General features: G+C 42.8%; 1 protein-coding gene across 2 annotated transcripts in view; it reads left to right on the top strand.

Moving 5' to 3' along the window:
• The first annotated feature begins 4,757 nt into the window (after window positions 1-4,757).
• TMEM165 (transmembrane protein 165) overlaps window positions 4,758-12,647 on the top strand; it is a 29,300-nt gene continuing 21,410 nt past the window's right edge. Inside the window, exon 1 of one of the 2 annotated variants that reach the window (XM_012641120.1) lies at window positions 4,758-5,237. In XM_012641120.1, coding sequence (XP_012496574.1) covers window positions 5,037-5,237 — 201 coding nt within the window. In that variant the 5' untranslated portion in view covers window positions 4,758-5,036. Of the gene's footprint in view, window positions 5,238-10,281; window positions 10,382-12,647 lie in introns of those variants that run through there. The other variant, XM_012641121.1, reaches the window with a different exon arrangement.

Here is a 12,647-nt window from a genome sequence, read left to right on the forward strand (position 1 = left end):
CAAAGACTTCGAAAGGTCTTTAATAACCAAGGCCAGGTTTAAAGTTCCCTTGTGAAGTCTGAGGCCCCTTTTCAAGCTTTTGGGGTTTATGCCGAATATCAGGGGGCCAACTGGGAGGTAAAGGGCATTGCCAGAACGGATTGTCCCTCCTTGGTGTCAGGATCTAAGGAGCAAAGAGCAGTAGAAGGAAAAGGGCTAGAGTCTTCATCCCAGCTCTGACCCTGCGGCCTCCCAGAGAGGAAGTTGGGGTACAGCGGGGAAGGAGTTTGGCCAGCCTGGGTAAATGCAGCTGAGAGGAAGGAGAAAGAGGAGGGAGAGCAGGAATGGAACAAGGTTACGTTGAAGGGCTTTAGTAGCCAAGCAGACAGACCGGATCCATATCTCCAAGCACAGAGTAAAACAAGGAAAAGCAGATAAAATCAAAGAGAAAGCAAAAGGAAGCAAACTCTCTGTCGCCTTACCTAACCAGCAGGTTTTCCTCCCGGGTCGTGGCATCAGATGTCAGGGTTTAGTCCACGGCTGGACTTTGAAGCGTTGCCCCAGTTCTTGGGCTCCCGGCCTGGAAGTATCACAAGCCTTGGCCCACAGGAGGGAGAGAGATGACAGACACTCAGCAAGGATGCATGAAGAATTTATTGTCAGGAGAGTTTGAGGGTGCAAAGCGGAAGTCCATTTCCTAAGAGGAAACGGGTCTGTCTCAGCGAGTGGAGAAGACACTGGGTACTTCTGTGTTTCTCTTTCTATATGCTAGCAGTTTAGGCAAAGGTTAGTTATAATTGTTCATAACTATACGTCACTGTTAATTCCTTTCTGTGTTTGAACATGACTTAATGGTTATGTTTCAGTCGTATGGTGGGGAAGGTGCCATAACCTGTTTCTGGTGTGTTTTCCATTCTCTGCCTGGTGGTCCGTGTTCTATGGCCTGATTACCCCATTCTTTAAGACTAAAATAACCGTTCCCTCGTTTTATTTTTCTGTAACCATTTCCTCCTCATTGTGTTTCTATAAATGTTTTCTCCTTTCTCTTCTTCTGATTTCCACTACCTCTCACTAGTTTTTCTGTCCCTAACAATATTATTCAGATTGACTCAGAAAAGCCATAAGCACATACAGAATTATAGTGTAAAACATCATAAACAATGTTATAAAAATTAAGAAAACCAATTATAATACATATCAATGTAAGACATGAAAAATAAATGTTCACAATAGATAAAGCCCTCTTACAAATCAGTGACAAAGTGACTGCACAGACCTCCATTTTCTAGGCTGAGTGTATAAAGGTCAACTTTGAAAGAGAAGTGCAAGTTTAAAAGAACTATCTGTGGGAAGAGTGGAAAAGAGTCACATTCCTCTCCTAATTATAGGCTTTTTGTTAGCCCCAACTCCCTACCTTCCCCCCTTGCCACTCCCTCCTGTGACTCTAAATCACTGCCTAGCAACAGAAGTTTTGCTTTTGCCATGAAAATAATGTAATGAGTTAGAAAGGAGTCAAGGAGAAAAGTGTGTTGGTTATCAGATAGCATCCCATCAGCACAGTGGTGAAAACAAAAACGAAAACAAAACAAAAAAACCCAGGACTGCCTACTTCTCTACGTACAGTCTCCCAGAAAGAGTGGGACTTTGGTACCTTCCCTGCAGACGTCTTGTTACGATGTGTGTGATTCCAGCTGTATGGTGGGTGTATGGTTAGGGTGCTTTTCCATTGTAGCTCTATAAAGGGCCAAGGTGCTTTCTCTAACATGGAGAGAAAGGATCACAAACCAGCAAGCTGCAGATCAAACCAGCTCATAGACAGGCCCTGTCTTGCCTGCATAGTTTTTTTTAAATTTTTGAATTAGTTGCAAGATTTAGTTTTAATGTGTCAAATTAGCCAGGCTATGGAGCTTTGTTTGTTCAAAGATTAATCTAGCTGTTGCTGTGATGATATTTTATAAATATGATTAACATTTACAGTCAGTTCACTTTAAAGTAAAGAAGTTTTATCCTAAATTACGTGGTGGGCCTCATCTCATCAGTTAAAAGCCTTCAGAACAAAAACTGAGGCTTCCTGGAGAAGGAATTCTGTTGTATGACAATCTTGCATGAGTTTCCAGCCTGCTGGCCTGCCCTAAGGGATTTCAGACTTGCTGAGTCTCTCCAGTGGTTCTGCTTCCCTGGAGAAGCTTCGTTAATACAGTTACAATGACACAGACTATTAATTGCTGACCCCAATAGCCTTTGTCCTCTTATTCCCTATAGTAAAAACCCCTGAAATAAAGACATTTTCCACCTTCCTTTGCAGTTAGCTGTGGCCACGCGGCTAAGTTCTAGCCAATAAGATGTAAGCAGATATGCTTTGTGGCAGCTCCCTTAAAACACACCTGATGGGTACCCTGTGTCTCCTTGTTTTTTCAGCCAATCTTCCACCCTCTGCCCAGAACTGCCAGAGCTCTCGCAGCCATACTGGGTCATGAAGATAGAGATCATTCCCTAGGAATGATATTGCAGAAAGCTGGAAGGAACCTGGATCCCCAATCTCTGTGGAGCTACTGGATTAGTTCTGAACTGCCTCAAACAAAGGAAAACATTTCTATCTAATTTATGCTAGATATTCGTTTGGATTTTACGTTTATTTAGTGGCATATAATCCGAATTTGATAACTGCTAAATTTTAAAAATTAGTACATTTCACATAGCTATTCAGATCGCTGGCTTTTCCCTTGGCAGTTTGAATATGTGATAAATTTGGGGTCATGCTCCCCATTGTCATGGTCATTGACCAGGGCAGGATATAATGGATGCTTGCCTTAGATGGGGCTGGTGACCCCACCAGGTTCGTTTCCTTTGTTTAAGTTCCTAGAAGCTTTGAGTTTGTCATCCCTGACCTGTTGGGGTGTTACTTCTACAGTGTAACAGGCCCTTTACAAACTTATTTTGTCCTCTTAGGCTGTTTCTCCAGCTACTTTTTAGGAGAGTGGGGAAAGATGGAAAGATTGTGGGTGCCAACTTTATAATTTATAGACTTATAACTTACTCCCTGCACCATTTTCAGCTAGAGTATTCCCAAATGGATGTAGTCCACAAGGAAGATATTTCTTATGTTGATGGAAGCAGGGGCCATTCTTTACCTTTGTCAGAGCTCTGCAGGCCTGTGTGTGGGAGGAGGGGAGCACAGCTCTCAGTGTCCACAGGCTTTTCATGGTGGGGAAGCTTTACTCTCAAGGCTTGGGAAAACAGAGGATCTTCCACTCTGTGGATGCAACTTTTTCTCATTTTATTTATTTATTTTTTTTGAGACAGGGTCTTACTCTGTTGCCCTGGGTAGAGTGCGGTTGTGTCATCCTAGCTTACTGTAACCTTAAACTCCTGGGCTTAGGTGATCCTCCTGCCTCAGCCTCCCGAGTAGCTGGGACTACAGGTACATGTCACCACACCTGTCTACTTTTTCTATTTTTTGTAAAGACCAAGTCTCCCTATGTTGCTCAGGCTGGTCTCGAACTCCTGTCTTCGAACGATCCTCCCATCTTGGCCTCCCAAAGTGCTAGTATTACAGGCATGAGCCACTGAGCTCAGCCTCCCAAACACTCAATTTCAAAAGCCAGACATTTTAAGGAGTAAAAGGAGCAGCACAAAACAATCGCTCCCAAACATAAAGGCATTCCAGGACAAGGGCAGTGAAAGGTGGTCTTATTAATAACCTAACAGAGAGAAATAATCTATTAAACAGAAAGTAAGAGAAATAAACTCACAGTACAACTACTCTTTGTTTAATTAAAACACATGTGCCCTAAACTTATCTCTGAGTTCTTTCTCAGCCTTGAAGAGTCCTAAGCAGACAGTAGGGTGCAAGCTCCCTGCTCCAACTCTCTGCCTCAGTTCCTGCCAAAAACACCAGATTTCAAGGACTCAGATAACCCAGCCTCACAGAAAAATAAATAAGGAACTCCCTGACATCTCACAGCCACTGTTTTCAGTCTCCTGAAGCAGGAAAAAAAAAGCCACTTTTACCCTTTAAAAGCGCCAGGCAACTTTCCTCGCTGCCTCCGGACATTTCTTTCCTCCCTCTGTGTGTCATGGACACTCCTTCTCTTTCTGTTTCTCTCTCTTTCTTGGGAAAATAAACTTTTACTTCCGTATAGCCTAATCACCGTCTGAGAATTCTTTCTCACCCGCGTATGAACTTCACACTCTTATCAGGCAACATCAGACGTTTTTGGTCTGGGGGTAATTACAGGCAAACTGTCTTAAAACAAGACTTGAAAAATTTTCATGTTATTTCCAAATCCCGTTTCAGAGCTTTTTTTTTTTTTTAAATAGCAATTTGAGCCCCTAAGAACATCCTCTGCAGCAGGTCGCCGCGTGGAGGGCGGCACAGAGAACCGGCGAGGAGCGCAGACGAGGGCTGGGTGTGGCTGGTCCTGCAGGCAAATGCCACGTAACCAGTGGCGCTGGAACTAACTTGACATCTAAGAAAGACTAGGCGTAGGAACGGCCGGTTTCGGTGTTAGGGCAGAGGGCTCAGGAGGAAGCAGACATCCTGAGCCCTGCGGTCCTGGGGCGGTGAGGCAGAGAGAGGAGACGGGGGAGAGAGGAGACAGGGGTCCCGGGTGGGGCGCGGGAAGGATGGGAGGAGAGGAAGGTCACGTGACACCCGGTACCCGGCCGCAGCGCCAAGGCCAAGGCAGGACGGCGTGAGCCGCGCCCCAACCTGGCCGCGGACGTCACGACGCCGAGGCGGACGCCGGGCCAATGGGAGGCCGTCACGGGCAGGGGCGGGGCCCGCGGGAGTCGGGCTGGGCCGCACCGAGACAGTTGGCGGAGTCCTGTGTGGCCGCCGCGGGGAGAACGAGAGCCGAGCGGGCGGCTGCGGACGCCGGCCTGCCCTGCGCGTCCTGCCCGCCTCTCCCATCTCCCGCATGGTGCCCACTACCCCCTGAGCGGCTGCGGCGGCGCCGAGGCGTGAGGGACGTGCCGCGGAGGCGGCTCGGGCGAGGGTTCCCGGCGCCGGCACTTCCTCCTTGCGCTGCTCGTGCGCGGCCGGCTCGGCGGGCGGGATGGCGGCCGCGGCCCGGGGGAGCGGCCGCGCATCGGCGCCGCGGCTGCTTCTGCTCTTGCTGGTTCCGCTGCTGTGGGCCGGGGTCCGGGCCGGCCCCGACGAAGACCTTAGCCACCGGAACAAAGAACCGCCGGCGCCGGCCCAGCAGCTGCAGCCGCAGCCGGCGGCCGTGCAGGGCCCCGAGCCGGCCCGGGCCGAGGTGAGCGGGCCGGGCTGTGGCGGCGGGGGATGGGACGGGACCGGCGAGGCTGCGGAGCCGGCTGCGCCGGGTACCACGCTCGGGCCCGCCGGGAGCGCCGCCTTCCGCCTGGCGCGGGCTGGGGGAGGGGAGCCCGGCCCCTGCTCCGGGTGGAAGGCGACGGTCTCGGCTTTTCCTGGTGAGGCCTGGCCTCGCCGGCTCCTTCTGCGGGAAGGGAGAGGGAGAGCCCCACAGGGAGCCCTGTGTCAGCCTTCGGTTCCGGAGGAGCGAGATGCTGCTCGGGAAGGGGCGTGTTAATTGATCAGATGTGTCATGGGGTAGCTGGAAATACACATCCCAAGTAGAAAGTTTTAACGGAAGGCAGCTGGGAGGCTTTTCGTAGTCCCTGAGGATAATTACGTCGGCCATTTCATCGTTGAAACAGTTTATCCAAAACCGCTTACCCGAATTCAGCTTGCCATGGCCTGTGATTTTTGCCAAATGGGTATGGATTATGAACCGTGACTCTTACTTTTTAAAAACGTGCTTTGGCTTGCAGGAAGTAGCCCTTAGGAACGCGAAGGAACAGTCAGTCTCGGACTATACAGAGTGCTGCAGCGGCGAGAGATGCCAAAACTAAATTTATAAGTAAATCAGAATCCTGTATTTTATTTAGATGTAAATTAACTTCTTAATCTGTATTAATAGAATCACTCCTTTCTTAGTACTTGGCAGTGGCAGCGTTTTAAAATTTCTTCCCTCTACCAGTCTTGGGCCTTCTCGCCCTTTCCGATTTTGACTCCTGAATTCCAACCTCTTCAATCTTTCCTAGTAGGGGCCGGTTTGGCATTCAACCCGCTACTCCCACCCAGGCTGCGTCCAGCTGGTCTCCATTTAGCTAATCTTCCTAAACATTGACTTCTCCCATCTTCTCAGAAGTGCTCGGTGAATTGCTCCTGCAAGCTGATTTCAGCCCTGCCTCTTTAGCAGGTTGATGTTCAGGTTTCTTAATGAGTTTGCTCCAGCTGACCTCCAGCCACCACTCCCTTGCTCATGTGCTATACTCAAAAAACGATGTGCTTCGGGAACCCTCAGGTCATGCCATGTGCTCCCTTGCCATGTGCTTCTCTGCCCAACAAAAGACTTCCTCAAAAAAAAAAAAAAAAGACCTAGAGCTTGAGGGTCATAACCCTTCCCACCTTCAAAAACCAGTGGATTACCAACTCTCCGTGAAGTCTCTCCTAAGATCTGGTTGAAAGTGATTTCTCTCTCTCCTGAATAAATGATTTTTCATTTTTTCATGTCGTTGCATGTTACCCTTGTTAGGTGTTCCCAGTTTTTTGTTTTGTTTTTCTGTGTAGGACTAGAGGATGCACATTTCTGAGAGGGTGATCTTGGTTTTAGGCAAATATTTTCTAAGAATTAGAGCTGACCCAAATGTGGTAATTGATCTTGAGAAATAATGAAATTCTCCTTACTGGAAGTACTCAGGAAGAAGTTAAATAACTGACTACCTATTGGGAAATTCCTGTGGGGGAAGGAAGCTGAGATTTAAAGTTACATGAAGTTAAGATTCTGTGAGCCACTTGCGTACTCACAGCAGCCCGTTAAGCAGGTAGAGCAGGTACCATTTCTCATTTATAGATGAGGAAGTCTAGGTTTGGAAGGAATGATATTGTAATGTCAGAGCTAGAAGCTAGTTTTCAGTAGAAGCAGAGTTAGAATCTGGATCTCTGTGCCTTAGGAGATTTTATTAGTATTCCTTATATCAATCCTAGAACTCTTTTAAACTATTTAATTCATTAATGAATTTTAATGGTTTATTGTATAGGATGCTGATTGATGTAGGGCTTTGATCCTGATGGCTGGCTTTCCCTTTCCCCTTTTTTGGGTTCCAGGGGGTTAACATTTTCTTTCTTTCTTATGGCATGTTTTCACATGCATCCTGCTGCTTTAGGTTCTTGCAAGTTGCTTACATGCTTTATCTGTCCCCACTAGCTTTTGGGTGTCGAGAGCATGGCCGTGGCTTATTCTTTCTTTGTCTCTTCCATAAGACCTTGCCTATTCTTGGCATTTATTAAATAATTTTCTAAGAATGAATTGAAGTGTTTGCATCTCAAGTTCATATCAGCTATTAAATACCTTTATGGAAAGACCGGCTGTAAAATAACCAGAAAAACAACTATTTTTAATAGTATTTATCCAACCTTTTTTTTTTAGTTGCTAAAGGATCCCTAAGAAATTTATCATCTGCTGCCTGGAAATGTGTTTATGTCCATTAATGGATTGGTGTTGGTTTAGAAAATTTAATTTCAACTGATTATATAGTAAATTCTAGGACTCTTGTAAAGTTTTTTTTTAAAAAAAAAAAGGAAAGATCAGATCATAACTGACAGCATTTTGGAGTAACCATGCAAAAAATATTACAGGAAATATAGACATATGATTTTAGCCTTAGAACTTGTGAGCAATAAATGTCCCATGATAACAGAGAGATGTAGTACAGATCAGGTCAGAGGTGTACAAGAAATGTGAGTCTATTTTTTTTTTTCTTTTTTTTTCACCCTCTCAACCCAGCTTTTCCCAACTTCACGAAGAACTGGGAAGAGAAGGCCGTGTGAGTCATTGAACATGATGAGAAGCCAGGGCGTTTAGTCCACCGGTAGGGGGCAGAATAGCGAGTGGGTTTTCCTGTCTTTCTCCCTTTGCTCGCCCGGCCATCCCCAGCCATTCAGGAGTGGGGCTCCCATTCTCTCTGCTCTGCTTGTCACTCCTGAGCTCCGCTGACCGCACTTGACATGTCCACTTCTGAAATGGAACTGAAATGCTGATTCATGAACTTGACTCTCAGTGTTCATCATTGAGCCCTCTGTCATTTAACTCAGTATCGGAAGTTTACTTTGAAACAATACCTAATTGGGGGTTAAGAAACTTTGTGCTTGAGAGTGTAACTTCCCAGGCATCTCATCAAAGTTTCAGTCATCTTGTGATTTTAAAGATAGAAATTGCTGTCGGTGTAGCTATCAATACCCTATTAAGGCAGCTGGGAAAAATAGAGCCATGCAAAAATGAGGCCACAGTGGTAGAAACGTGTCCAGTGACCATCTTTAAGTGGTCTTAAGGATCCTTGTTTTTAAAAGAGGTGTGGAGGGAAGGGGCAGGTACAATATGATATGATTTTTCCCTTTAATATTTTCATGTGTTCTTGTTGTGGTTCTTTTCAGTTAGGCATTTATTCTAATTTCTTATATATTATAGCACAATATAATTGCCTTGTTTTAATTATATTTTCGTGAAACTTTTTGATATGGCTCAAGTACTTTTTCCTCTATCTACAGTACTACAGAATGGTGAAAGAGATTTATTCTTTCACATATTTTCTAAACTGTTTCAATAGAAGTGTCATTTGCTTTTTTTGTCTACTTGGCGGAGGTAAGAAATGATCAAAATACAGTTCGACAGCTATTTAAGCAAGGGTTCGGCATTGCTGAATATCTAAGTTCCAGCTGATTTGCTTTGCAATTACATACAATACATCCTTTAAAAGGGTAGGATATTTAAATTTAACTTTTTTTATGCCACTGTGCGAGTGGACTTCTGAAAATGGAGAGGGAAATCTCTCTCCTTCGTTGGTAACCATTCAAGTGGAAGGTACAGTATAAAAATGTAGGTGTACCTTACAGGGTGTTTTAAAGGGAAGTAACTGAACTTCGAACAGGGCTTTCTACTTTGGTATTTATTTTCTCTATAATCAGGCTAAAAAGAAGTTGAGGAAGTTCACTCTGAACTTACTAGTCAGGATTAAACCCCAATTTACAAACCCATGGAAAAAAAGCTGTTGATTACTTTGATCTTTTCTTTTATGAAGTAATTTATAATTTACTGCATATTCTAGAAGTCCAAAAAACTACTCTGGTTGCATAGCACCATTAATAAAGTCACAACATCTTATCACCTGACCCAGTACAAGTTCTTGTTATCATATTTACTTTACTGTTTCTTGGCATTTTCTTCTATTTGTTAGGTTTTAACTGTGAGAACACCTTCCACAGAAAATCTTAAACCTTTTTTCATTTTCATTAAGTTGCAGTCCTACTCCATCCAGTCCAGCCACCTAATTCTAGTCTCTTTACAGCTGAGATTGAGGCCACCAGGTATGAGGACTCCTACTCGTAATTGCCTTCTCAGAATGAAATTATTATGTTATTGAATTTATTTGGTGGTATGTTCTGTCTTCAAAACAATTCATTAAAAAATCAGTGAAACCAAATATATTTAATAAACTTTGCATCTAAATCCATAAATACATTATAACACAATAATAAAAATAAAGTTGTTAAACATTCATTAAAATTAAAATGTGGCCAGGTGAGGTGGCTCATGCCTGTAATCCTAGCACTTTGGGAGGCCAAGGCGGGGTGGGGTGGAGGGGCAGTGGCGGGGGGAGTTCCCTTAAGCCCAGGAGTTTGAGACCAGCCTGGGCAACGTAGTGAGACCTATTTCTACAGAAAAATTTTTTTGAGAATTAGCAGGGTGGCACATGCTTGTTAATCCTAGCTACTCGGCAAGAGGCCAAGACAGGAGGATCGCTTGAGCCCCAGAGTTTTGAGGCTACCATAAGTTCTGATTGCACCACCGCACTCCAGCCTGACTGATAGAGCGAGATTCTGTGTATAAAATAAAATATATTCTATAAAAGGTAATTGTTAGATACATATTCTAATATGAATTAGCAAGTAACATTAATAAAATATTTAAAAAACAACTAAACCATCGACAGATAAAGGCCTAATAGTGAAAATTTACAATAAAATATTATTTTATCTCTAATTTTAATGAAATCTTTTGAAATCAGGTTTACCCCTGGTGTTTAAGTTGCATGTGTTTTTTGTGCATATTTTTACAGCTTTCGAAAAAGCTTTTCCTGACTTCGTATCAGGAAGTAATGTCAAGGAGACAAGTTGTAAGCTAATTCTAAGCATTTTCCTAACTCCTTTATCTTCAAATAATCTCACCTCTTGTTTAATAACTTTTGTTGAGCAACTTTGTTTTTGTTTTCTTGCAGGGACATCATTCTTTTTCTTGGTAGCAAGCTGTAGATTTTGTTTCAAAGAAAGCATCTTCATCTCTAGTTCCATCAAGTGTAGATGGAGATTCCGATGCAGGTATCTGTATCAATTTCAATACGGTCACGTTGTGTTCATTTGAACTCTAGAACTAGACTAGGAATTTTTTTCTTGTTGATATTAATTTTCTTCTTGAGGATCATGAAACTATAAGAGAATGCTTTTCCTATGAGGATACTTTTTTTCCTATTTTTTAAAACTAATTTTTCAGTTTGGAATTAAAATATTAATTTTCTTCTTGAGGATCGTGAAACTATAAGAGAATGCTTTTCCTATGAGGATACTTTTTTTCCTATTTTTTAAAACTAATTTTTCAGTTTGGAATTAAAATTTTAACTTTCAGTAGAGAAGAGCTTTATTCAGTAAGTTTTTTTTTTTTTAATTACAAATTGTTGATCCTGCTCTCAAGGTCCAAAATAAGTTGTATTTTAGACATTAAAATACTGAAATGGTGATATTCATAATCAAGAAAAACTAGTATTTCATTACTTACTATGGTGAAGCACTGTGTAACTGAGTAGTGGGATATCAACATTGGAATTGAATTCACTGCATCTGAGCCTTCTGTATGCACCTAAATAATCGCTTCTTTGCCTATGCTTTCTGTGCTTTTCATGTTTTGAACAAAACTATCATTCTTTCCATACCTCCTGTCTATGTCCATGTTCCTGTTTCCTTCTGACTTCCTTAATTAATGCCTTTATTCTCTCACTTTCTCCTGGTTCCTTTCTAGTTGCTTACACGTGTTCACAGGTTTCTCCTATTTTGGAAAAGAAAAAAGGTCATTCATTTAACCCTACTTGACTATATTAGCTTCTTTTTTTTCAGTTTTATAAACCAAACTTCTAACTAGGGGATTAGCTGCTTTTTCACTTTGCTCTAGTCTTTCATTATCTGGCTTCAGTCCTGCCTTTTTGTTGAAATTCTATTTTTGAAGGATACGTGTAACCTAGTCAATTGCTAAATTCAGGAATCTTCTTCAGTTCTCATTTGACACTGTTAACTCTCCACTTCTTTAAGAGTCCATCTCAGCTATATGAACTTGGCAAAATTATTTAAGCCTGTTTGGCTTCAGTTTCCCCTAATGTGTTAATTTGGGATTACAGCTCTTAAATTTTTTGAGTGTCAAATGAAACAATGTATATGAAAATACCTGTCATCTAGTTAGTAGCTCAGTGAGTCATAGTTGTTCTTACCTTGATCATTTGTAGTGCTTTACTTAGTGCCTAATGCTCTAAATATCTAAGACAGTCTTTTTTTCTATTTTTCTATCTTTTTTCCTCCTCCTACCCCCTTCCCTAAATAAAGACTAAGGCTCATTTTTTGAACTTTATCTCTTTGCCTTATCCCTTGGAGATCTCATCTACTTGCAAAGCTCTAGCTGATAAATTTAGGCTGCCAGCAGCCAGATACAGTAAGTCCTTACTGTCCTCAAGTAGGTTCTTGGAAACTGTGACTTTAAGTGAAATGACATACAGAAGGTCCTTGAGTGACATTTTTCTTGAACATCATTTCATTGTAATGTAAGAACAAATTTGTTTCATTATATGTCATTTTGCTTGAACTCAGTTTCCAAGAATCTATCCAGGATGTTAAATGAGGACTTACTGTACATACCTTGAGGCTGTCCTAGCCTAAACTCTGCTGACCCGTTTCTGATGGTCTCTTGGAAACCTTCATTTGAAATGCTTTTTTCACGTCAAATTGAACATGTCTGAGACCAACCTACTCCTCTTTCCCACATAACCTTTTAGGAATACTGATATTTCTCCCAGTCAGCCAGGCAAAAAAGTTTCACCACCATCCTTGGTCCTCTCCCTCCCCCAATTTCTCTAAAGGTCTGTTGATTTTTTTCTTTCCTCCATGTGCAGAATCCTTTTCCTTCTCTAATTTGTCCTCAACTTGGGTCTCACGCAGCTGACCTCCAGCTAATGGGTACAGTGGATGGTATTGTCCACTCTGTGTGCCCTGATTATTTACTGATGACAGTGCCCAAGTCGTGTTTGTGTCTTGTACTCAGAAACCTTTAAGGGCTTCCCTCTTGCCTCTAAGTGAGCCCATAAACGTACGGGATTTTCATTCTGTGCCCAATTTATCTTTCTCATCTTGCCCCAACCATTCATCTGATAGTTTACTCCCTGTTCTCAGAACATACCTGTATTCTTTTTCATCGTCAGTCCAGAAAAGAGGTAAATGTGTATACTCTTGATGTATTTTCAAGTTAGCCACTTAAGAGTGACTAGTACTGAATCCCACTGAAACTTTTCAAAGAGCCTGATGAGGTGAATCTCAGAACTGACTTCCC

The sequence above is a fragment of the Propithecus coquereli genome, unplaced genomic scaffold, assembly GCF_000956105.1.
Source record: "Propithecus coquereli isolate 6110/MARCELLA unplaced genomic scaffold, Pcoq_1.0 Scaffold162, whole genome shotgun sequence".
Taxonomy (NCBI): Eukaryota; Metazoa; Chordata; class Mammalia; order Primates; family Indriidae; genus Propithecus; species Propithecus coquereli.